The sequence below is a fragment of the Lonchura striata genome, chromosome 6 (genome assembly GCF_046129695.1).
Source record: "Lonchura striata isolate bLonStr1 chromosome 6, bLonStr1.mat, whole genome shotgun sequence".
NCBI classification, from domain to species: Eukaryota; Metazoa; Chordata; class Aves; order Passeriformes; family Estrildidae; genus Lonchura; species Lonchura striata.
This window is the reverse complement of record NC_134608.1, coordinates 67,210,108-67,234,869: the sequence shown is the minus strand read 5'-3', so window position 1 is coordinate 67,234,869 and position 24,762 is coordinate 67,210,108. Positions and strand designations below refer to the sequence as shown.

At 56.2% G+C, this 24,762-nt stretch overlaps 1 protein-coding gene across 1 annotated transcript in view; it reads right to left on the bottom strand.

The window, feature by feature from the left end:
- Window positions 1-24,388, bottom strand: part of LOC144246559 (uncharacterized) — a 703,923-nt gene extending 679,535 nt beyond the window's left edge. Inside the window, exon 1 of the mRNA XM_077784469.1 lies at window positions 24,226-24,388. Coding sequence (XP_077640595.1) covers window positions 24,226-24,388 — 163 coding nt within the window. The remainder of the gene's footprint in view (window positions 1-24,225) is intronic.
- Window positions 24,389-24,762: the final 374 nt, after the last annotated feature.

The window sequence follows — 24,762 nt, the reverse complement described above, 5'->3', positions numbered from 1 at the left end:
AATATTCTGATTATTACATCATCTCCCTCTTTCTTCAGGGGTTTCCAGCTGTCCTGTTGAAATGGCCATGTCTAAGGACATCTCTTCACTTGACCAGCTGGATCTATGTTCTTCCTGTTGCTCCCAGATATCCTCCTCTAGGTGCTCTCTGGTCATTCAAGAGCCTCTCAAATGACTGGTCTCATGATTTGAGCTTTAGGGAGTTGCCCAATCTTTCTGAAGTTCAAATAAATATCACATTAGTCAACCACTTACTTAGATTTATATCTATCACAGAATTGCATTTTCTTATGTCTTTGTCTAAAACTGTTCATCCACAGAAATCCCTTGGGGATGGGGGACATGTCAGATGCTGCTGGGACATCCCAGAGAGCTGAGGGAAGAGCTGTGATGGTTATTAAACTGTTCCAATGTTCAACTCCTGTTTGTTGGCAAGAAACCTTTCTGTGCCTCTGAGTGTCACCATCCCTGAGCCCAAAGGACACAAACCTTATAAGTTGTGGTTCCCCCTGCAGGGGCTGCACTTGGACCTTGGCTCTGCACAGGAGAGCTTTTCATCCACTTTCCCTCTTTTCCTCCCTCTGGGCATGGAGGGAGCTCCTGTCTTCAGCCTGTAACTCGTGTGTGCAAAGAGCAAATCTGGGCAGAATTGGGGCAGGGAGGGTTTGGGGGGGACTTTGGGATCTGTGCTGGGCACAGAAGGTGTTTTCCATTGCTCTGAGACTGTCTGCTGCGCACAGTGGATTTAATATCCAGCAGAGGAATGACTTTTGCATTTGATGGAGCTGTGCCTTCCCTTGGTTTTGTTGGCTGGCAATAAATGAACATCCCTCTGTGTCTGGAGCAGCTCCTTCTCCAAGGAAAGCAGGTGGGAGTGGGAGCCAAGGAGCTGAAACCTGCAGGTGCAGCCTGGGCTGGAGGGAGCTCAGATTTGCACAAGGCTGCTCTGAGTGCCAGGGCTTGGATGGGGGAAATGGTGGGGTGGGGGTAGGGATAGAGTCTGATGGATTGTCAGCCACAAAGGGTCTTGATTTTCATATCTATTCAAACTGCATGGGGAGGTACTTGGATTCAATGTCAAAAATTAAGTAAAAAATCAAAACGGGACCTAAAAAATGGTTTCTCACTCCCTGTGTAAATAAAATTCATTCATTTAAACTACACTAATGGAATCTGCCTAACCAACCACAAAGGATTTGAAAGCTTAAATCAAATTATTCCCAGAGGCTTGTCTTGTTAAGGTGTTCTGAATGTTAATGAGCCCTGGGGCACTGAATTCCTGAACTGAAGAGCTGAAGGCTGAAGAAGCCTCTGGAGCAGTAAAATTCAGCAGCAGCCTCCAAGTGTCTGAGGATGTCAGCAGCCCCCACTGAGGCCATCCCTGCCCAGAGACCCTGGGGGAATGGGCAGACAAGGAGAGCGTCCCTGGGGCTGGGGCAGCAGAACTCAGAGGCACCAGCGGCTCCAGCTGGGAAATGGAGTGTGGGATGGGGCTGTGAAAGCCCTGCCTGGGCTGTGACAAGCAGGACACACAAGCCCTGACCCCCATCCCTAAAAAACTCCCTCACGGAGACATTTGAAAGGAATGACAAAAATCTGTATCCTCTGCGTTGGATGCACTGAAGCAATACTATCAAGAGTTTCTCAGGAGCTCTAAAGGACAAAACAGCCTTTACTGGGAAATTTAGAAAATCAGATAAACTTTGGCAAACGTTTTAATATGGCATTCAATCAACAAAAAAAACTTCTCAAAGCATTAACTTGGCCCATTCAACTTCACAAACTCTGAGCCTGGTCAATTATAAGTTAATCAATATTTGCAAGAGTACAGAAATAGAAGAGGTAGATACAGAAAGAGAGAAAAAATAAGATTCAGAGAAGCACACAGCTACCAGCTCCTGGATTCCAGCAATGTTCAGATGGAAATTCCAAGAGGAGGTATGGTGAAGATGTGTGCTTGCCTTGTGGTCAGCCTTAAATACCCCTTGGTCTTCCTGGGCCTTCCCCCAGGTGGGACTTGGGGTCATTTGGTCACTCAGGAGCTGGGCTGGGGCTCCAGAGGTGGCTGTGGAGCATTGCCTGTGCTGTGCCAGGGACTGGCAGACACTGCTGGGCTGGGATAGAGGCTCTGGGGGGATTGGGGTTCCAGGGCAGGGCAGGGCTGGGGTTCCAGGGCAGGGCAAGGCTGGGGTTCTAGGGCAGGGCAAGGCTGGACCTGCCCCTTCCTCCCCACACATGAAATGTTTCCAGCCAACAATCTCCCCCAGTCTGTCACAACAGGCAATGTTGGAGGTGGAATCCAATTTTTTTCCATGGGCACCTGCAGGAGAAGGACAGTCCTTTTCCATAGGAAGGAAAGCACAGAGCCCCAGTGTTTGGAAGGCAGGTGAGAGCCTGACTAGGCCAAGACCAGTCAGAATTGTCAGGAATGGCAGATTTTGTCTGGGGGCAGTCTGTGGATATAAGGAATTTTGGAGGTGGAACCACAATCTCGGACATGGGCACCTGGAGAAGCAGGGCAGTTCTTTCCCACAGGAGGGAAAGCACAGAGCCTTCCCCACTGTTTTGGGGACAGATGAGCAGTGACCCTTACCAAACGACTCCCAGCCAGATTGTTCGTGGCAATATTCCTATGGGAACCATCCCTGGATATAAGGACATGGTGGTGAAATCTGAATTCTGGCCATGGATGTCTGGAGGAGAGAGTTCTTTTTCCATTGGAAGGAAAGCCCCAAGCACCAGTGCTTCAATCACAGATGAGAAGAGACCCTCAACATGCCAAGGTCAGCTGGACCTGTCAGGAAGCCCCTGGGAGGCCAAACCAGCCAGACCTGTTCCATGTTCCCTTGGTTCCTTGGGGCCCCGCAGTGTCCCAGGGGTCTCCGTGGTTCCCAGGCCCCACAGTGTCACGGGACTCCTCTGTTCCATGAGGCCGCAATGTCACAATGGACCTTTGGACCCTGGGGGTTTGCGATGTCACAATGGTCTCCTTTGGCTCCACAGGGTCACAATGGAACACTGATGACACGAGGCCCTGCAGTGTCACAATGGACCTTTGGTTCCCTGCAGCCCTGCAGTGCCACAAAGGCCTCTTGGTTTCACGAGGCCCCACAGTGTCACAATGGTCCTCTTGGTTCTGTGGGGACCCCTGGGGTCACAATGGTCTCACTGGTGCCATGAGGCATCACAGTGTCACAATGCTTTGCTTATTCCATGGGGCCTCATAGTGTCCCAATGGTCTCCAGGATCCCATGAGTCCCCTCAGTGTCACAATGATCTCCTTGGTTCCATGGTGCCCCACAGTGTCACAATGGCCCCTTGGTTCCATGAGGCTGTGAAGTCTCTTAATGGTGTCTCCATGACTCCATGAGGCCTTCCAGAGTCACAATGGACCTTTGGCTCCCTGGGGTCTCACCATGTCACAATGGTCCCTTGGTTCCATGATACCCCAAAGTGTCATAATAATCTCCACAGTTCCATGAGGCCCAGTGGTGTCACAATGGACCCTTGGTTTTATGGGGCCTCTCAGTGTCACAATGATCCCGACATTCCATGGAGCCCCACAGTGTCACAAAGGTCCCTTGGTCCCAGAGGCCCCACAGTGTCACAATGGCCCCTTGGTTCCATGGTGCCCCACAGTGTCACAATGGTCCCTTGGTCTCACAGGCCCCACAGTGTCACAATGGTCCCTTGGTTCCATGGTTCCTGTGCTGGTGCATTCCCCCCTCCCCTTCTCAGGCCGCCCTGCCAGATGAGAAATGCTCGCTGGCCTCGGCCTTGGCCAGCAGCCCCTGGGCTCAGCTCCTCTGGAGCTCAGCACAAACACGCTCTGCTCCAGGCACTGCTGCTGCCCAGCCAGCTCCTGGCTGCTTTAGGAGCAGCCCTGGGAACTGTTTGTGTTCCCTCGGGGGCACAACATCCCTGTTCTCACCCTGCCAAAGAAAGCTGCTGATGCCAAGTGCGGCCAGGGTGAAACATGGCTGGGACTGCAGCCCCTCTCTTGGGGCCCTACAAACAGCGCTCCAAAAGGAGCCCTTGGAGCTCTCCTGGGCCAGCGACTCCCTCTGAGTGGGGCCTCTCCGAGCCGGGAACTCTCCCGTTTGCTGCACTCGGGGATCCCCAACAACGAGGGAGCCTGGGCCGATCCCCCCACTCCTCCAGGCTCAACCCTTCCCTGTTGGGGAGATGCCAAAGCATCCCCAGGGAGCATTTCCCTTTGCTCAGGGGAATTTCTCACAGGTGCCTTGCACTGACTCTCTGTGTCTGTGTGCACACAGGAGTGCCTGTGCTGGGCAAATGTGGCAGAAATGCTGCTCCCTGAGGGGTCTGAGTGCCTTGGATGGCTGAGCCAGTCAGGCCTGTAAGTGAGGTTAAGTCATGAGGAATAACCTAAGTGAAATGCTGCTAAGAGTTGTTATTTTGCTAAGTTGTTACACTTAATAGAAGTTATAAGCTAAGTTGAATATTGTTAAATCTTATTCCTCTGTTAAAATGCAAAGTCATAGGTTATAAGTTACGTTAAATACTGTTAAGCTCATTTCTTTTGCTTAATTGTGAAATTTAAAGTAGAAGTTAAGGTTAAGTCCTGTTAAGTTTGAGGTGTTCAGCTTTTGGGCCATATTCCTTTTATCCTTGACATCACTGTCCTTGTGTCACACTCACACAGAGACAGTTTGTGTTTAATTTCTGCTTTGATTGTCTGGATTTTGTTTGGTTTTGTTGTTGCTTTTTTTCCTTGCTGTGCCTGAAGTGTGCAGTCAGGAGCAGAGTGACTCTTGCCAAGGAACTTTGTGCTGCTGTCGCTTAATATTAAATCTGTTTTTTGCTGCTCCCTTGCTGGGGATTTTTCCAGTGCTCTCAAGCCCTCGTTGGTCACAGGGTGAAGGAGCCCTGGCCCAGGCTCTGGCCCTGGGGGACACGGGGACGCTGCCAGGGGATCCCTGTCCCCCTGTCCCAACCCCCATGGCTCCAGCCCCCGTCCCCGTGTCAGGCTCTGGGGTTGATCTCGTGGAACATCCTCTGGGGGAGGCTGCAGCATCAGGGGCGGGGGGACCCGGGGGGACAGGGGACCCCGCTGTGCATGAGCAGCGTTGGACTTCTCTGGGGGAACTGGGAGGGGAATGGGGCAGAGTGACCTCCCCAGTGACCTCACACAGCCCCTGTGCTGTCACACAGGCCCTGTGATGTCACAAAGCCCTTGTGATATCACACAGCCTTTGTGATGTCACACAGCCATCTCTGTGATGTCACAATGTCCCTGTGATGTCACACATCCCTTGTGATGTCACACAGCCATCTCCGTGATGTTACACAGCCCTTGTGATGTCACAGCCAATTCTATGATGTCACCCTGTGATGCCATACAGCAGTGCTGTGATGTCACAGAAGACTGTGATGTCACAAAGTCACCCTATGAAGTCACAGTCTGTTCTGTGATGTCACAGCCAGCTCTGTGATGTCACATCCCCTTCGGTGATGTCACAAAACTCTCAAGATCTCAGTTACATTGAAACATTGAAGTTTCTTGTACTTTAAAGAGATCCCTTTTAGGGACACTGAGAAAGTGTCCCCAGGTTCCAGTCAGAGCAGAACACTGGAGGCAGAGATGACAGCTGGGGACAAACAAGGCAAAAGTGTCTCTGGTGCTGAGCAAACCTGGATGTGTTTCAGGAATGCAAAGGGCCCAGGCCTGAGACCCAGCCCCTGGCAAGGCAGATCCTGTCCCTCCCTCATTGCTCAGGGCTCTTCCCGGGATGGGCACTGGCATGTGGGGATGTGCAGTGCCAAGGGCAGGACCATGGGGCGGCCCCTGCCAGGCTGCTGAGCAGGGACAAGGAGGCACTGAGGCCCCAGGGCTGCAAGGGTCACTTGTCCCCTCGTGGCCTCAGGCCCAGGGCCAGCAGCCATGGCCAAAGGGCTGCACAGGTTGGCTCTGTCAGGGCCTTGCAGCTGCTGCACATCCCTGTGCCCTCTGCAGCCCAGGCTGTCCCACGGTGTCCCTGCCCTGCGCCTCTGTCCCTGCAGGCTGTCGTCACCCCCGGCTGCCCCACCTCGCTGGCCCTTCCTTTGCTGGCAGCTCTGCCTCCTGCTGCCCCTGCCTGGCCACACAAAGCCTTGGGCTGCTCCAGGCTCCTGCTGGGGACGTGCTGCACCACAGCCCTGCCCTGGGAGGGAAATTCCTTTCTCCTCCTGTGTCCAGTCTGGACTTCCCCAGCTGCATCTGGGGCATAATTTCTCTCCCTGCCTGATTCCCACTATGGAGAAAAGCTCCACCATTTCCACATCCACCCTTCAAGCCCTGCCAGGCCACTCCTGATCTCTCCTCAGTCTCTTCACAACTGAGCCCAGGCACATCAGCCTCCATACATGGGTTATGTTCTTGAGGCCTGCAAAACCCAGCTCGGGAGATCTCTGGGTCCTGTCCAAGGTGTTTGCAAAGGAAAACATTCTGCTCATACCACCAGAGGCCAAGGCCAGGCAGAACTGGCAGGTTTTTTTCTGGCAGATACCCTTGCATACAGGAAATTTTTTAGGGGAAGTACCAATTTTGTCCATGGGTGTCGAAAAAGAGGGACAGTTCTTTTCCATAGCAAGGAAAGCACGGAGCCCCAGTGGTTCATGGGCAGATGAGAAGCAGCCCTTGACATTCCATGATCAGCCAGACCTGTCAGGTGGCCCCTGGGAAGCCAAGCCTGCCAGACCTGTTCCTTGTTCCCCTCATTCCATGGAGCCCCACAGTGTCCCAATGGTCCCTTGCTTCCAGGAGGCCCTGAGGTGTCACAATGCCCCCTTGGTGACACGAGGTTCTGAAGGGTCACAATGGTCTCCACGGTTCTACAAGGCCCCACAGAGTCATGGTGGTCTCTGGGTTCCATGGAGCCCCGCGGTGTCACCATGGCCCCAGAGTGTCACAATGGACTCCATGGTTCCACCAGGTCCTCACCGTGCCACCATGCTCTGCACAGGAAGGGAACAACCCAGCCCCAGTGCTGCAGGGGCAGATGAGCCACAGCCACCAGAGGCCAAGGGCAGCCAGATCAGATGGTGCTGGCAGATTTTGTCCTTGGATATAGGGAATTTTAGAGGTGGAATCCCAGTTTCAGACCTGGCTGCCTGGAGGTGAAGGACGTTTCTTTTCCATAGGAAGGCAAGGACAGAACACTGGTGTTTCAGGGGCAGATGAAAGGTGGCCATCAGAGGCTATGGGCAGCCAGACCTCTCTGTTGTGGTATTTTTTTGTCTGAAAGCAACCCTTGGATATAGGGAATCTGGGAGGTGGAACCCCAATTTCGGCCATTTCTGCATTGTTAAGAAGGATGGTTCTTTTCCATAGGAAGGAAAGACCAGAGCCCCCGTGTTGCAGGGGCAGAAGCAGAGAGAGAAGGTTCCTGGGAGGCTGGGCCAGCCAGACCTGTTTGTCCTGGCAGCTTTTGTCTCTGAGAAATCCTTGGACCTAGGGAATTCTGGAGGAGGATTCCAAACTTTGGCCATGGGCATCTGGTCAAGATGGATGGTTTTTCCCATAGGAAAGAAAAGCGTGGAGCCCAGGTGTTTTGGAAGAAGATGAGAGGTGGTCACTATAGGCCAAGAGAGCCAGACCTGTCTCTCTGGCACCTTTCATCTGGGGGAAATCCTTGGATATTCAGAATTTTGAAGGTGGAATCTCAGTTCTGGCCATGGGCACCTGGGCAGGAAGAAGAGTTCTTTTCATCAGAAAGAAAAGCACAAAGCCCCAGTGTTTCAAAGGCAGATAAGAATCAGCTCTTTGGAGACCAAGGCCAGCCAGACTTGTCTCTCCTGGAAGCTTTCACCTGGGAGAAATCCCTGGATATAGGGAATCCTGGAGGCGGATTCCCAACTTTGGCCATGGGTGCCTGGATGTGAAAGGTGCTTTTTTCGCATAAGAAAGAAAAGCACAGGGTCCCAGTGTTTCACAGGAAGATGAGAGGTGGCCCCTGGGTGGCCAAGCCAGCCAGGTCTGTCTGTCCTGGCAGGTTTCATCTGGGAACAATCTTTGCATAGAAGCAAACTAAGAAGAGGAATCCAGATTTTGGCCATCGCCACCTGGAGGAGAAGGACAGTTCTTTCCACAGGAAGGAGAGCACAGTGCTCCAGGGGCAGATGAGCAGCAGCCCTGGACATGCCAAGGTCAGCTGGACCTGTCAGGTGGCCCCCAGGTGGCCCAGCCAGCCAGACCTTGATGCCTTGAGAGGCCACCTAGAGCAGAGGCTGGACAGTGTTACAGGAGTAAAGTGGGGATTTATTAAAAAGGCCTTCAAAGGATTCACCTGGGCAGTACAAGGGCCTGGCTGAGGGTACATCCAGGATGGACGCCAGGTCACGTGTTTACACACTTTTTTAAGATTTGGTTCATTTCCATATTGGGGTTAATTGTCCAATTATACCTTCAGGTTATGCAGCCCCACCCTCCCAGTCTGCTCTCCTCAATTTGCTGCTGTTTTCACTTTTTGGGCCCGAAGCTGCAGCGGTGTCTATGGTTCTCGGGCAGGAAAAGGATTGCTTTGTCTGACTACACTGTAAAAGAACTTGCTGACACTCTGCATGAAGTTCAGAGTTACAGACTGATACAGCACAGAATTGGGAAAATATGGAAGCTAAAACTTAAGGCATCAGCCTGTCCCATGTTCCCTTGGTTCCATGGGGACCCACAGTGTTACAATGGCTCCTCCGGGACACTCTGGGCTGCACAGTGTCACCCTGGGCCCTTGGATCCATGGGAGCTTCCCAATGGTCTCCTCTGATTCCACGAGGTCCCCACAGTGTCACAACTGATCCATGGCTCGATGAGGTTCCCCAGTGTCACCAGGGTGTCCTTGGACCAGCCTTGTCACAACTGACCCATGGCTCCATGAGGCTCCATGAGGTTCCCCAGTGTCACCGTGGTCGCTGTCAGAGGCTGGATGAGATCAATGTCCCCAGACACCTTGGGCTGAGCTGTCAGTCAGTCACTCTGCTGGGACAGCGCTCACCCAGCTCTGAACACCTGAGATATCAGAAGTCCCAGCTGGGGGGAGGCCCACAAAGGCCCAGGGGCTTAAAACCAAGGAGCACAAGGTCAGCCCCTGGTGTGGACTCTGCCTTCTCCTGGGGTTTGTGTCTCACCCACACTGGAGCCCCAGGAGCTGGGAGCCACATGTGTGTCTTTCTGTGGAGCTTCTCTCTTCCTGTCTCTCTCTCTTTCCTCTCCTTCTAATGCTCTTTATATGGAACATTTTTGGGTACCTGAACAACTTCAGTGTTTAGGGGTTTCCAGGCTAAATGGGCTGAGTGAATGAAGTTACTGCTATGACAAGTAGTTTAAGTTGGATTGGATTTGTATTAAACGCTTTTCCAAAGTTCCTTGTTCTTTTGTACTTTTCCAGTAAAATTTTGGGGGTCCCGAATTGACACTGAGGGGCACTTGGGGGTCCCGGAGGGTCTGGGGGACACTGCTGGGACAGATGGGTGCGGTACCGGGGGTTCTGTGGAGCGCGGGGCATGACGGGCGTTGTAGTCCCGGCTTTAATGGGGCTCTATGGGGCCGCAGAGCATAACGGGAGTTGTAGGCAAAAGAAAAGATGGCGCAGACCCCAGGCCCCGCCCCCAAAGCCATGATCCATGGCGCTGATTGGTTGGGGCCGTGATGGACGTGAGCCTCGGCAAATGGGAGGCAGTGCGGGTGGGAACAGCCATTCAACCCCTCCAGTCCCTCCCAGTACAGCCCAGTTCATCCCCAGCACAGCCCAGTACAGCCCCAGTTCCCCTCCAGTCCCTCCCAGTACAGCCCAGTCCCTCCCAATACACCTGAGTTCATTCCCAGGCCCTCCCAGTTCCCCCCAGTGCCATCCATATCCCGCTCCAGTGTCCCCCAGCCTTCCCCACAGCGTTCCTGCCCATTGCGGGGCAGCGGTGCAGACGGAATGTCCTGCGGCCCAAACCTCCTGCTCCTGCCACACAGCGCCAGCCTTCTCCCCTCCTCCTCCTCTCCCAGGACGGCACAAATTCCAGCTCGGAGGAGGCTTCCCCAGAGAGGGCTCCGGCTCCTGTCTCAGCCCGAGTGTCCCTGCAGAGGAACAGGGCATCTTTCAGGCACTTCCACAAGCTCAGGGTTCCCATTTCATGGCGAATCTGGGCTGCCGGGGGAGAACGCCGGGGCATGGCCGGCCCGGGGCGCTCGGGCGGCGCTCGGGGCCGCTCCTGGCCCGGGCCGAGCACTGACAGCCGCGTCCCGCCCGCAGGGAAGGCGCAGGAGGCCCGGCAGGAGCGGCCCCGGCGGGTTCGCTGCTGGGCAGCGGCGGCTGCGGCGGCGGCTGCGCGGCCACGCGGCTCTCGGACGGCGCCCGGGGAGCGGCGGGGCCGGCGGCGGGCGCGGAGGAGGGGAAGGAGGAGGAGGAGGGAGAGAAGGAGAAGGAGGAAAAGGATGGGGCTGTGCGGGGCAGGCGGCGAGCTCAGCCCGCTGCTGCCCTCGGCTCGCGGGTGGCCATCAAAAGGGTGCCAGGGAACCGCGTCCGGCACCGGGGCGAGCTGGTGATGAGCCGGGCCAGCGGCAGAAGCCGGGCCGTGCCGGGCGGGGCTGAGCCGGGGCCCGGCAGGGTGGGAGCTGCCAGGACGCCTGGAGGGAGAGCGGGCGTGGGGCCAGCGCAGGGCGCAGAGCATCCAGGGCTGGCCGAGGGGTTCCCGACCCCCGGCACGGCATCAGCCCCACTGACGGCATCGTGCTCCTCCCGCAGCCCCACGGCACCAGCGCAGCCCTGGAGATCGCGCTGCTGGACAAGGTCTCCTCTGGCTGTGCTGGTGTCATTCAGCTCCTGCAGTGGCCTCAGCTCCCCGACAGCTTTGTGCTGGTGCTGGAGCATCCGGAGCGGTGCCAGGACCTGTCGGGTTTCCTGGCGGAGCGGGGGTTCCTGCCGGAGGAGGAGGCGCGGGGGCTGCTCCTCCAGGTGCTGGAGGCTGCAGCATCCCCCTGATGAACTGTGTCTGTGTTCCACAGGAACCCTGTCGTACAGCCCACCAGAGTGGATCCACCAGCAATGCTACCACGGCGAGGCAGCGACGATCTGATCCCTGGGCCTCCTGCTGCACCACCTGGTCATGGGGAAGCACCCGTTCAGGAGGGGCCAGGAGATATCTGGGGTCAGATCTTGTTCCCACCATGGCTCTCTCAAGGTGGATCCTCATCTCTGGCCTCGGGAGCAATACCAGTGCTGGGAGACAGCAGCAGCTCATGGGCATTCTGCTCTGGCAGCTGCTGAGGAGGTGGCACATGTCCTGCTCTCCTGCTCTCCTCCAAACAGAAAATCCATGGGGAAGTTTAGGCCCACCTCTAAGCACACCCAGCATGGCCTGGGCACGGGAAAAGGGGGCAACTTCTCCAAATGACTGGTGATTTCTGGTTTCTCTCCCCAGAGTGCCAGGATGTCATTAAGAGGTGTTTGTCCATGCAACCCTTGGACAGGCCATCCTTAGAAGAGATTTTCCGTGATCCATGTTCCTCTGCCCTAGAAGATGGGAGAGATCCAAGTGCACAGTTGGATCAAGGGGCCTGGCAGGTAACAGCTCCACACATCTCTTGGCACTCAGTAGCAAAGCCAACCAGACAGGTTTTGTCCTGCCTGTAGTTCTGAGCAGGGGTCAGCAGGAGGGAACACAGCTCATGGGCTGGAGCTGAGCTGGAGACCTGGTGTGGCAAGCACTGGTGGCCAACATCCCCCTGGTTTTGCCTGCCATGGTTCATGGATGGCTGGGGCCCTGGGCAGAGCCCTGACAGCCTGGTCTGGCCCAGGGAAGAAGGAGCCCCTGGAGAAGCTGTCCCAGGTGGGGCTGCTGCTGCTGGGGACAGTGAGGACATCAAGGATGACAACCTCTTGCTCCACCTGACCACCGGCAGGCTGAAGATGGTGGACTTTGATTCTGACACCTCCTCCAAAGCCAGGCTCCACAGGGAGTTTGCAGATGAGTTCACACACTGGGGGATGCTCCCAGATTTCGGCATTGCACAGCCTGGCTGGGAACCAAAGGTTCCCCCTTTGCTGGGGCGGATGCAGCTGATCCTTCAGTCGGCTGCCAGGCTGCTTTTGGCAGGGCTGGGGGCATGGGCTGGGGTGGATATGAAATGGGAGTGGGCTCCTGGCCCTGCCAACAGCCCCCAGCACCCACCGTGCCTCGGGCTGGGGCTGGGCTGGGGCAGCCAGCCTGACACAAACACACCCCCATGGTGGGAGCAGAGGTGGGACTCCAGACCCTGTGCAGGGGCTGCTTTGCTTTGCAGGCAAGGAAGGGCTTGGGCTGCTCCGCTGCCCTTGTTTGCTTTGGGATCACCATGGGGGCCGTGCAAGGGAAGGGAGAAAGCCTGGGATTCCCTCCCCCATGGTGGGTTTTTCCCTGGCACGCAGGGGTTGGACCTTCCTTAGGGCCCTGACAGAGATAAGATTTTTGACCTTTTTTCTTGTTCCCCTTTTTCTCTGTAACCTATTTTCCATAATTTGATGTTTGTCTTTCTAGAGGAAGCGTTTCAGGTGGAGTCCAGTCTGGATCAGGATGTGCTTGGGAGCAGCTGCAGCGTGGATGGGCCGTGCCCTTGGAGAAGGCTGAGGGCATCGTTTGGGAGCAGCTTTTCTTCCAGCGGGGGATGGTGTGAGGTGGGTCCTGTCTGCTGGGGATGGTGGGATCAGAGCTCTGGGGAGATGGCAGCGAGCACAGGAGCGTCCTGCTCTGGGCAGCTGCTGAGGGCTGGAGGTGCCGTGGCTGGCTGCAGGCTGGGCACATGTCCTGCCCACCAGTCCTGCTCCCAAAGGCAGCAGTGATGGGCAGCTCTGGGCACAGCTCTGGCATGGCCAGCATGGCCTGGGCACCGCGGGTGGCTGGGACAAGGGGACAGGAGCCTTCAGCTGACGGGGCTTTCTGGTTTCTCTCCTTGCAGCCGGGCTCTGCGGGTGCTGAGGCTGCTCTGGGCTCTGCCAGGGCCCTGCTGGAGCTCAGCACCGGGCTGCAATCAGCCAAAGGAGAAATGGGGTGACCTGCAGCACAGACTGGCTTGAGCATTTCAGCAATACAGCTCAAGAAAACATGCAGCCACCCAAAAAATAAACTTGTTCAATAACTTCTGAAATGAAATCAATTTGGGATGACCCCAAATGACTTTTTGCAGCTTGCTCAAGCAGTACCTCAGCCCTTCTCTGAACTGTTCTCTCCCCCACCTGCCTTTTAATTCCCAGTTGCTCCTTCTTTTCCCCCAGTGAGTTCCCAGCCCATTCCAGTCTCCATCACACTGTTGCATTCCTTGGTGCCCCTCACCATGAGGAAGGCTGAGCCCCAGGCTTAGGGACTCATCCTGTCACTGGCTGAGGAGCAGCAATGTCTCAAGAGGTCTGGTGGGATTTTAGTGTCATTCAGAGCTGCTCTCCAGCCCCCAGCTCTCCTCACTGCTCAGTTTCCGCTCCCTTTTCCTCATCCTTGCAGCAGGATGAGCTCTGTGAATCCCCTTGAGCCTCCCCACTCTTCCCAACCCATGCACCCACCTCAGCTAGGTTGAAGCAGCAGCTTCTCTGTCTCCTCTGGCACACCAGTGCAGTCCCCTGTGCAGGGAGCCCCAGCCCCAGAGCACAGCACTTAGCAGTGCAGTCAGGGCTGGAGCAGCTGCCCTGCAGCCCTGCCTTGGCTCTTTGTGGCAGGGAATGCTCCCTGTTTGCAGCTGTCCCTGCAGGATGGCCCCAGGGCAGAGCCCAGCCGGGCTCCCACTGCAGCCCCTGAAGCTTGGGGCAGACAGTGGTCCCAGAGCTGAGGTTCGCGGGGAGCTCCCGGAGCTGTGCCTCGCACTCTGTTGCCGTGTCACCGTGCAGGCTGGCTTGTACGGGGTGAATGTACCAGCCCTGCTTTGACTGACAGGGGCCGGGCCCATCACATCTCTCCCAAGGCTGCAGGCATTGCCCAGGCCAGAATCTGAAGGGGCACAGAGATCAGAGCAGTGAAATCATCCAGACTGGGTATTTCAAAGGCCCTTTAGAAAGAAGGGCTTGAGAATAAACGAGCTCTGTTTGCCACATGAACATCAGGGTGAGTGGTCTCTTTGGCTCCAACCCACTTTCCTACCCGAGCCAACGTTACCCTCTCCCTCACACGTCCCCCTCGTGCTTTCCCACTGCCTTGTCCTGTCAGGGCTCCCACAGCCCCTCATCCCTTCATGGGCCCGTCCCCTCAGGTTCTCCCCAGCCCAGCCAACCTTCCCGGCAGCAGCGCCGCAGCCCCACAGGAGCTCCAGAGGAGCCCCACCAAGAGGCACCTGGGAGCCCTCAGCAATCCAGCCAGCAACACACGGGCAGGAGGACATGGATTGTGCTTCCTGCCTGGGACAGGGCTTGTGGCCATCTCCAGGCACCGCTCTCACAGAGATCCCTACAGCTCCAGCCCCTGCCCATCTGCACTGTGGGCAGCACAGAGGCTTCAGCAGAACCACCAAAGGCCAAGGGGCTTCTGGCCATTTTCCCGGGAACCCTGCATGCCCGGGCAGCTTGCTGAGCCCAGGAACCCTTTTCTCCCTCTTCCCCTCGGCCCTGCAGAGCCTGGGCAGCAAAAGAAAGATCCTGGGAGTCTGTCTATAGCAACACATCCTATATTAACATGCTAAAGAAAAACAAAAGAAGAAAAGAACAATCTTAAAGAAACAAAACATTCCTGCTGGCTCAGGTGGCACAAGCAGACAGAGCCTCTGCAATCAGTTCTCTGCAGAGATCCAGCAGCGCAGCCAGCCGAGCCCCAACAGACGAGGCCGTCTCCTCCATGCCCTGCAGAGCCGATCACGCAGGTTGTCAAAGATGGAATATGGAGCTCTCTCTGCTTCCTGGAGGATGTACAGTGTCTGAACTGCCAGGCTTCCGACGGCGTCACTGATGTCATTGGTCAGGCCTTCAAGGGCTGAAAGAGAGAGGAACAGAGCCATGGTCAGTTCCCACATCTGAGGGGACCCGAGGGGACTCTGTGCCAGGGCCATCCCAGCTGGCTCTGGCCATGGCCAGAGGGAGCAGGGACCAGATGGATCAGCCCGAAGCTGCTGGCCACGAATCCCCCAGGTGCCCTGAAAGCTCTGTGTGCTCTGCCCACGCCGGCCCTGGTCCGCACAGGGAGCAGAGCCCTCTGCAGCCGGGGCAGGGCTCGCAGCTCCCCCGGCAGCCCCCGCTGGCAGCCCGCTGCCCTTGGTCACCCTCAGAGAGGAGCTGGAGCTCTTCCTTCCTCCCCCTCAGGTGCCGCCCGGCCGTCCCTGGGAACACAGAGCCTGTCAGGCCCAGGGCACAGCTCCCTGCCAGCGGTGCCGCCAGCCCTGTGCCCACACGCCCTCCTGGCCCGGCTCGTGGCTCACCCATGAACCTGACGGCCGCCTCTCGCAGGGGCTCCTGTGGGCTCTGCAGGTAGGGCAGGGCCCGGCGCAGGTGCTCGGCCATGCTGCTGCTGTCCTCTGCCAGCTGGAGAGAGCGGCAGGAGGGAAGGGTTGGCCCCGCAGCCCCCCGGGCCGGGGCTCCATGGGCACCCGGCTGGGGCTGCAGGAGCCTGGAGCAGAGCCCGCGCGGCCTCGGGCTGCAGCAGCGGGCAGGGGCACAGCTGCCAGCCCGCACACCGAGCACCGCGCTCAGGGGCTGCTCCAGGCTGGGGCTGCGGCTTCCCGGCCCTCCTTACCAGGCACTCGGGAAACTGCCACAGCTTCTGGTTCTTCACCAGCTGTACAAGATCCCTCCTCTTGAGGAACTCGGCCGCACAGAGCAGTGTTTCCTGAGAAGCCTGGAGAGCAGCAGAGACGCGGAGATGGCCCCACAGCCCAGGGCGCAGGACCCCGTCCCTGTGCCAAAGCCAGCAGGAGCTGCAGCCTGCGAGGCGCCAGGGCAGGGCCAGCCCAGCCCCTGCCAGGGGCCAGCGGCAGCTGCCGAGTCCTCACCTCTGCCACTCGCTGGTTCTCATCATGGCAGTGCAAGGAGAGTGGCAGCAGGCTCTGCCGCACATGTGCCTTCAGGACATTTTTTTCCTCTTCTGGAAAAACATCCAGCATCTCCTTGAAGATAAACATGGAGCACAACTGCACCTCGCTGTCCTCCTGTATGGATGGGAGGAAGAAAGACCTCAGTGTCAGCTGCTTCAGGCCCACCTGGGCACAGCCTGTGAGTGCACAGGGCACAAAGTGTGCGGGCAGCACCCACTGGCCGTGGCTGGAGGCGCAGAGCCTTACGTTGTCAAAGAGTGGCAGGAGCGCCTCAGCCAGCTGCAGGGCGAGGGCGCTGGTTACTGGGGCACCAGTGCAGAAGAATAAACCCCTGAGGAGAACCGTGGTCATCCTGAGCATGGTGCTGTCATCTTCGTGTAGGAGCTCCACGAGCCTTTCATGAAGGCTCCACATCCTTATGGCCATCTACTTGTGGAACACAAGTGTGTGAAACACATCCTGCTGCCACAGGGCCCAGGGGCCACAGGCCTGTGCCAAAGCCCTGGGGCAGCTGCAGCAGGAGGCAGGAGAGCTGGCAGCAGCTGCCTCAGTGCCCCAAGGCCAGCCAAGCCCCAGGGACTGCCTTCCCCAGCCCCACGCTGGCAGCACGGCTTCAGCCCCTGCGCTCTTCTCACCGAGACAGTGGTGGTGCCGAGCGCCACGAGGCCTCGGAGTGCCAAGCGACGCCTCCCCCTGCACTCGCTCTGCAGGTGCTTGGACAGGAACTGCAGGACGCTGTCCCGGCACTCACTCACGTTCAGGTGCTCCAGGATCTGAAAGGCACAGGCCGGTGATGGGGGAGCAGCCGGCGGGAGCCCAGAACCGCCCAGGGCCGGGCCCAGGCAGCAGCACAGGGCACGGGCTCCGTCCCAGGCACTGCGGCCAAGAGAGGGCAGAGAGCCGGGAGGCAGCTCAGCGAGGCAGCGCCGGCCTTCAGGCTCACCTCCACAAGGAACGCCAGGGTGGCCAAATCCCGGCACGGCGTGTCCTTGCTGAGCAGCCCGAGCAGGTGGAACGCAATCCTGGAACACGCGGCTTCGGATGCGCAGTGCATTTCTCTGACAGGAGGAAACACGAGTCAAAGCCCTGAGCCAGCGGGGGCAAACCTCTCCCAGGACTGCCTCACAGAGCTCTGGCCTTTCTCCACCACCCTGCAAGGGGCAGCTGAGCCCTCTGGGAGGTTCCTGCTCCTGGGCATGCTCCTCTCCCAGCCTTTTGCAGCCTCCTTGGCCGTCCCTTGGTGACAAGGCCTTCTGGCCCACGGCCACGGGGACTGTGTGGGGCACCTCGGGCACAGGGCACACATGCCGGGGACAGCTGGGGAGCAGGGGGTCTCACCTGGCCAGCACGCCCACAGCACAGTGGTGGGTGTCAGCACAGAGCAGTGTGTCCCAGCCACGCTTGTCTTCCATGGCCACCACCACATCCTCATAGTGAAGTTGGCAGAGCAGGGCCTTGAGGGTCTGCTCTGCAAAGCTGTGCACAGAGCAAAGCTGAGGTTACACTGGGAGCACTGGCCCTGCCCTGGGCACATGGCAGGGACAGGAGGACTGGCATGGAGCACCTGCTGGGGCTGGTGGCAAGACCGTGTTGCTGCTGGCATCCCTTCCAGAAGGTATTGACCTCCTCTGGCACATCCAGAGTGCTGAAGAGCACTTGGAAGAGCAGATGCACAAAGAGGCCGGGGAAATGCACGGTGACTACATGTGGCACACAGGGCAGCTGGAGGATCTTCCACATCACCACGGTTGCCTGCAAAGGACAGAGCAGCCCGGGACAGCGCTCAGTGCCGAGGTGTCCGTGTGGCAGGGCCCGAGCACGGGAGGGAGAGGCCCGGAGAGACACAGGGGGAGCACCGGGCCTGGTGGCCCTGGAGCTGCCCCGAGGCCAGGTTTCAGCCCAGCGCCTGAGGCAGGGAGACGCCGTGGGGGAGGGAGGATGGAGAGCTGCTGGAGAGGTGGCCTTGGGGCCAGCAAAGGCAGAAACTCACAGCCAGGGCAAGGACAGCCGCGTGGTCCCCATCGGAGGTGCACGTGCTGTGCTCTGGCCAGCTCCCCAGCACATCCAGGAGCACGAGCATGGCCGGCTCTGCAGTCCTGAGAGAGCACATGATGCTCTTCCACATGGCCAGAGCAGCTCTGTGGGGTCAGAACTCTGTCTCAGAGGAGTCTGGGACACAGCAGCGTGGCCTGGGCGGCAGCGGGGAGCTGAGCTGCTCTGCCAGCCCTGCCTCTGCCCACTGCCCCTCACTGGCAGCACGCAGGCAGCCCAGCCCTGTGGGCACTGGCCCCTGAGGGGCAGGGGGGAAGCATGGCAGCACGCTGGGGGCTGGCAGGGGCCAGGGCTGGCAAAGGGAGCAGCCAGAGGGCCCTGGAATTCTCTGTGTCAGACACCTGGGACAGGCTGCACAGGGGGAAGGGCTGCTGAGCCCTGAGCCCTCTGGGCAGGTGGGCCCCGTACCTGTCACACAATGGGGCCACACGCAGGAGAGCCATCACCACGTCAGAGGGCTGTGCCTCTGTCAGATCCAGAAGGGGCCTGTACAGATTGTACTCAGGAAACTCATTGGCCACGAGCCACTGGTGGATGAACCTCACCATGGCCGGCACCTGGAGAAGGCAGGGGAGACTTGGAAAGCTGCCGGAGGAAGGAATGTGCCCAGCTGCACCAGAGAAGTGCTTCCCTTGCCTCCACACTGCCATGGCCTCAAAGGCTCCCAGGGAGCAGCAGGCGTGGCTTGGGAGGCCAAGCAATTGCTGGGAGGAAAAAAGCCAGGCCACAGGCTGCTCACTTGCTCTGGGCTGGAAGGACCCTCCTCCACAAGCATATCCAGCAGGGCAGCGCTGCTCTTGGTTTTGAAGATGGGAGAGTACGCTCTGAGCACGGTGCCCATGGCGCTGCTCTCTTCCTCCCGAATCCTCTTCATGAATTTGCAAACCATCTGCAGCAGAAGGGCAAGAAGGCCGGGATGCTGCATGGAGTGCTCCGAGCACAGTGCTGGGCTGAGCAGTGCCAGCAGGCCCAGCCCAGGTGGGGATGGCTGCAGGTACCTGCGCTGTTCTGCGGAAGCGGCCACGGGTGCATTCCTGCTCTTGTGTGCGCTGCACGGCTGCACCTGGCAAAGAGGGAGCGCAGCCCGAGCTGAGGGGCTGCGGGAGAGGCCGGAGAACACAGCCCAGCCCTGCGCTGCCCAGGCAGGGACAGCCCCGTGACAGCCCAGGGCACGGAGCACGGCTGTGGGGTGTCTGCCCGGCCCCTATTCCATCCTGTCCATGGGCATGGCCCCAGGGGATGGGATGGGATGGGATGGGATGGGATGGGATGGGATGGGATGGGATGGGATGGGATGGGATGGGATGGGATGGGACGGGACGGGACGGGACGGGACGGGATGGCATGGCATGGCATGGCATGGCATGGCATGGCATGGCATGGCATGGCACAGCATGGCATGGCATGGCATGGCATGGCACGGCATGGCATGGCATGGCATGGCACGGCGTGGCATGGCATGGCATGGCATGGCACGGCATGGCATGGCATGGCATGGCATGGCATGGCATGGCATGGCATGGGACGGGATGGCATGGCATGGCATGGCATGGCATGGCATGGCATGGCATGGCATGGGGCCAAGCTGGCTGCAGGCACCAGCCCTGTGGCCCAGCTCTGCCACTCACCCTTCTGCCGTGGCTGGAACTGCTCCACCTCTTCAGGCTGCTGTGCTGGGGCAGCTCCAGGGCCTTCTTTCTCCTCCTTCCCCCAGGCCAGCTTGGGCACGCTCGCAGGTCTGAGCTCTACGTCACTGCCTGGATTCATGGCTACTTGCAGAAGGTGAAAAGGAAAAGGTCCGAGTCAGCAAGTGCTGCAGTCGTGCCTTGAGGGCACCTGCAAGAGTGAAGTCTTGGCAAGGCTACAGGACAGCAAGTCCTGCACTCTGGGCCTGGGGGCTCCAGCCACAAGGACAGGAGACTCCTCTCAAGGACGGTGCAAAGCAAATGCCACGGTCTGCCCTCGAGGGCAGCTGCAGAAGATTTGCCTTGGGAAGGCCAGGGGTCACCAAGTGCTCTGGTCTGGCCACGAGCTCACCTGCAGGAGTAATACCTCGGGAAAGCTCCTGGTCGGCAAGGAACGAGTGGCTGTACGAGGGCTCCTCACAGCACCGCTCTCTCCCGTCCTGTCTCATCACGTGCACTGAGCACTCTGGCGTGGCCTTGTCACTGCCAACACCTCTGCCAGAGCGTGTCACAAAGGGCTCTTGGAATCCCTGTCCCGTTCCATTCCACGGTGACCATGCTGCACCGTGTCACCAAGGGCCCTTGGATCCCCTGTCCCGTTCCATTCCACGGTGACCATGCTGCACCGTGTCACAAAGGGCCCTTGCACGCACTGCCACCTGCCCTGGGGCCACCCCCAGCCCCCCAGAGTGGCCCAGGGTGGAAGGAATGCCTTGCCCCAGGTGTGTCAGACAGCCCAACAGGATCTTTGGGAAGGGCTCAGCCCATCAGCAAACGCTGCCCTGCTCTGCGGGCTCAGAGCAGCAGGAGCCCCCACAGCTGCCGACGCAGCCGCGGCGGGAAGGGCACGGGGCCTCCACAGAAGCTGGCACGGCCTCCTCGGGACACGCCCCACACGGTGGCCATCCTGAGCACGGCCGTGGGACACGGACCAGGAGTGGTGTTGTGGCGCGGCATGTGCTCCCCTTGCCGCGATTCCCCGAGCGGTGCCGTGCTGGGCGGCCAGAGGGAAGAGAACGGGCGGCCGCTCCCCCTGCGAAGGTCTGCAGTCCCAGTTGGTGGCGCGGGAACAGATGGAGGCGGCACGGGACTTGGGGGTGAACAGGATGGTTTTATTCAGTGAGCCCCAAGACCCCCTCGGGAGCGGGAGCAGAGGTTTTAGACAAGAATTCAGGGAGACGGGTGTAGGAACAGCAACCAATGAGGGAATAGCAGGGGAGGAGTTTAGGGCAGAAATAACCCATCACAAACCTATCGGGAGAAGAAGAGAAGTGAAATAACACAAAATAAGCAATAGGGTTTTGAGTCTCACCAAACAGACAGGGAATGCTCTGAAAGCAGAGGAGGGGGCTAGGATGAATGACAGGGAAGGTTCCAGGGAAAGGGGCAGGGTAAAGGAGGATTGACAACTTGGAGATGAGGGGTTAGGGGAGAGCTAGGGAATACTGACAACTGGGGAGAGGAGGAGATTAGGGATGGGGAGGGAAACAGATATTGAACAAAAATCAAAGACACACCACCGCATCTCCCTCTTTTCTTTTTACAAAAGGAAGGAGAATTCTGTGGCTTAAGCAAATTAATACAACATGCAAAAAATATAAAATTATAACATAAATAATGTAAGCTTCATTAACAAAATACAACAGGATCATATGATAACATTGCAAATTACTTAAAGGACATGAAAGACACATCATTGCATTTATAGGGCTGGAAGAGTAGTAACATCTTTGTCTTTTCAAATGCCTCAAATACCGCAACTGGACCTGCTGCATACAGGTAGAAGTTAGGAATCCCATGTATTTGAATCTACTTCTGCTACAACTCAACTCTTACCCAGAGCCAGTAGCTGGCAGGAGACTGGGTGGTGCTCGGGCCTGTGGCAGCAGAGGGCTGGAGGTGAGTGGCAATAGTGCCAGGAAGGACACCCGGCTGTATGAAAGCTGGAGACAATATTATAACTCTAGCTGGCTATACTGCTCCTAAATCAGACACAAAACTGCACAAAAGTTGCTGCTTTGCTGCTCTGAGTAACAATCTAAAATAATGTAAATAATACTAGATGGAATGGTTAAGTGATTGAAAAGAAACAAAAATAAATGTTGAAATTTAATTGAAACAATTGAAATAAAACAATTAAAATAAAATATTTGAATTTAAATAAAACAATTATAATTAAATTAGTTGGAATTAAAATTGTGTAATTGCAATAAAGAAAAAATTGTAACAAAGAATTAATGATAATAAAGATAAGTAATGAATTAAAATAAAACAATTGAAATAAACAAATCTGAGAAACAATTAAATAAAACAAATAGAATTGAAATCAGATTAACTAAGAATAATTAAAAATCAGGTGATTGAAATAGAATGAAATAATTAACAGAAATTAAGCTAAATAATTGAATTAGAATGATTAAAATCACAACTATCCAATTTAAATAAAATAATTAAATGGAATTATTGGAATTAAATAATTAAATTGGACAAATTTTGTCTAATACAATAAAAGATCAACTAAATATAACTAATAAATTTTTAATCCTCGCAGCAATGCAGCAAGCCTGAAGTGATACAGTAGCTACGTGATTCCTGTAGCAATGATGGTCACAAACACAGCCTTTAAGTCAAAAAATATCAGAAAATAATAAATTAATTATAATTACAACAAAACAGCTTAATATAAAATTCCCTTTCGGGAAGGACCTTTCTAGGCTAATTGGGGACACAGGAGGAGGCAAAAGAAAGATTTTTTGATATGTTTTACTACTCAAATAATAACATTACACATTACAAAAAAGGCGTAAATCGAAAGACATTAAAAAAGGATAAACTAATTATGATTACAACACATGAAGCACGTAAAAAGTTAATATAACGTATACTAAATTGTACTAACTGAACTCCAAATCAAGGGTAAAAAACACAGCAGAATTTGTAACTTGATCCGATTTAGAACTTGATTTGTTGCGGCGCTTGTAATGTTCAGCTTCTTAAATTCTTAAAGCACAGTCAGCGGATAGCAATGTGGTTTGTCCAATTTGAATATTTGTTTGAGAGGTAGGCATAATATCTTGGGTATTAATTAAATGGGATGATCTTTCTTTCTATAAAATATAACTCAACAAACAGATTATTCAAAAAATAATCAAAAGCAAAAAGAAGAATTCATAGTTAAATAAAAAGGAACATTGGGTGGGGTACATTAAGGAATAGGATAGGGGAATCAGACAATCACTTAATTAGTGATTGTCATGAATAATAAGGGGAATTGGTAAGGGGTGGACCAGGATGCCACCATCTTAGGGGGAAAACAAAATGACGGACCCCCAGTCCCGGGTTTCGACTCCATTTCTTCGGGAGAGGGTCCCTCCCGATCCTTCCCCTCGGAGGAAGAGCCAGAAGAAGGACTGGGGAATATCCAACCCCTCCTCCCCCAGTAGGGACTAGCCTCGTGCAGGGATGGTGCAGGGCCATTGCGGGAGAGATGGGACTGGCGGGAAACCAGGGGCGGAAAAGAAGGGTCAAGGCAGGAAAATGGGTTCCAAGTGGCGTTGCCATCACCATCTTGGAAAGGGGTGCCGGGTACACTGCACTTGGCCTGAACAGTGTCCAGCAGGGCACTTGGGGTGGCTCGGCCACAGCAATCCCCAAGGGAGGATAGGAAAAGGTTTAGGAAAGTCCGAGGGGATGGGGGCATAGGGAACTTCACAGAAGCAAAAAGGGGAAATTTATAGGAGGGGGGCCCGACGCAGCTGGATGTCGGTGCAATGCGTGGGTGTAAAGGGCCTATTTTAACAACCCTCCCATAGTTAACGTGTCGCCTTTTAGATGTTCGTCTCACTTGTGTCTTTTCTACCCCCTCCGTCCAGCCCAGAATGGGGAGGGGAGGATAGAGAAGACAACATTTTCGAGAAGAAGAAAGAGCAATCCAATATGGGTCACCACAAAACACTGGGTGAAGAGTAACACTCAGCGAAGTGCTAGCCCCCCCCCAAGAAAAAGAAAACCCACCCGCCTGCCAGGGACATGCAGGGATACAGCCCCAGTCTGGGCGCAGACGGGGGTTAAAACGCAAAAAGAAAAGCGGCAAACCCAGCCGTCCGTTGGGGCGGTCCCCACCCCGTCTAGCCCACCTTACCCTCCGGGCCCGGGCGGTGATGACTTGAATCTTCTCCTCAACTCGATGGAAAAGTCGCGCTAAAACTGGGGATGTTCCTTCCCGGTTTGGCCCTTCCGGAGGCTTAGGTGTTCCCGTTAAACCAAAGTTCGTCCCTGAAGCCTTGGTTTTGGCCACTATCTGCCTCCGGTGGTCTCGCTGCAGATGCCTTGACCGAGGGATTCAAATGTGGTTTTCCATAAAAGACCAAGTGAGGAATTATCATCTCCTCCTTGGAAAAGGAAAGGGAAGCCCACCTGTTTTAGCACATGGTCGGCAGGTCCCGATAAAGCAAAAAAAAAGAGGAAAGCCACCTCCTCTCGGTCAGCCTTTCTTCAGGCTCAACTCCCGAGCCACTGCCAAACCGCACTCTTTGTCCTCAGGTAAGTCTGCCCGCTTAAAGCCTCTGCAGCCCGGCTGCCCCCGCAGCGCGGCTGCTCCCGGGCGGGTAGAGAGCACAGTGGCAAGGACAAAGAGGTTACGGAGCTTCAATCTTCTTGTTGCTCGGCGCTCAGCTCCTCTTATCATCCGGCAGAGCTTCCACGGCCATAGATATTTCTCTTCCCTCCTTCTTCTTCTGTGAGGCGGTCGCCCCCACGAATTTGCCCATTTTTTCTACAAGATGAAGGAGGGAACCATCCTCTGCTACCAATTGTTGTGGCGCAGCATGCGCTCCCCTCGCCGCGATTCCCCGAGCGGTGCCGTGCTGGGCGGCGAGAGGGAAGAGAACGGGCGGCCGCTCCCCCTGCGAAGCTCTGCAGTCCCAGTCTGTGGTGCGGGAACAGACGGAGGCGACACGGGACTTGGGGGTGAACAGGATGATTTTATTCAGTGAGCCCCAAGACCCCCTCGGGAGCGGGAGCAGAGGTTTTAGACAAGAATTCAGGGAGACGGGTGTAGGA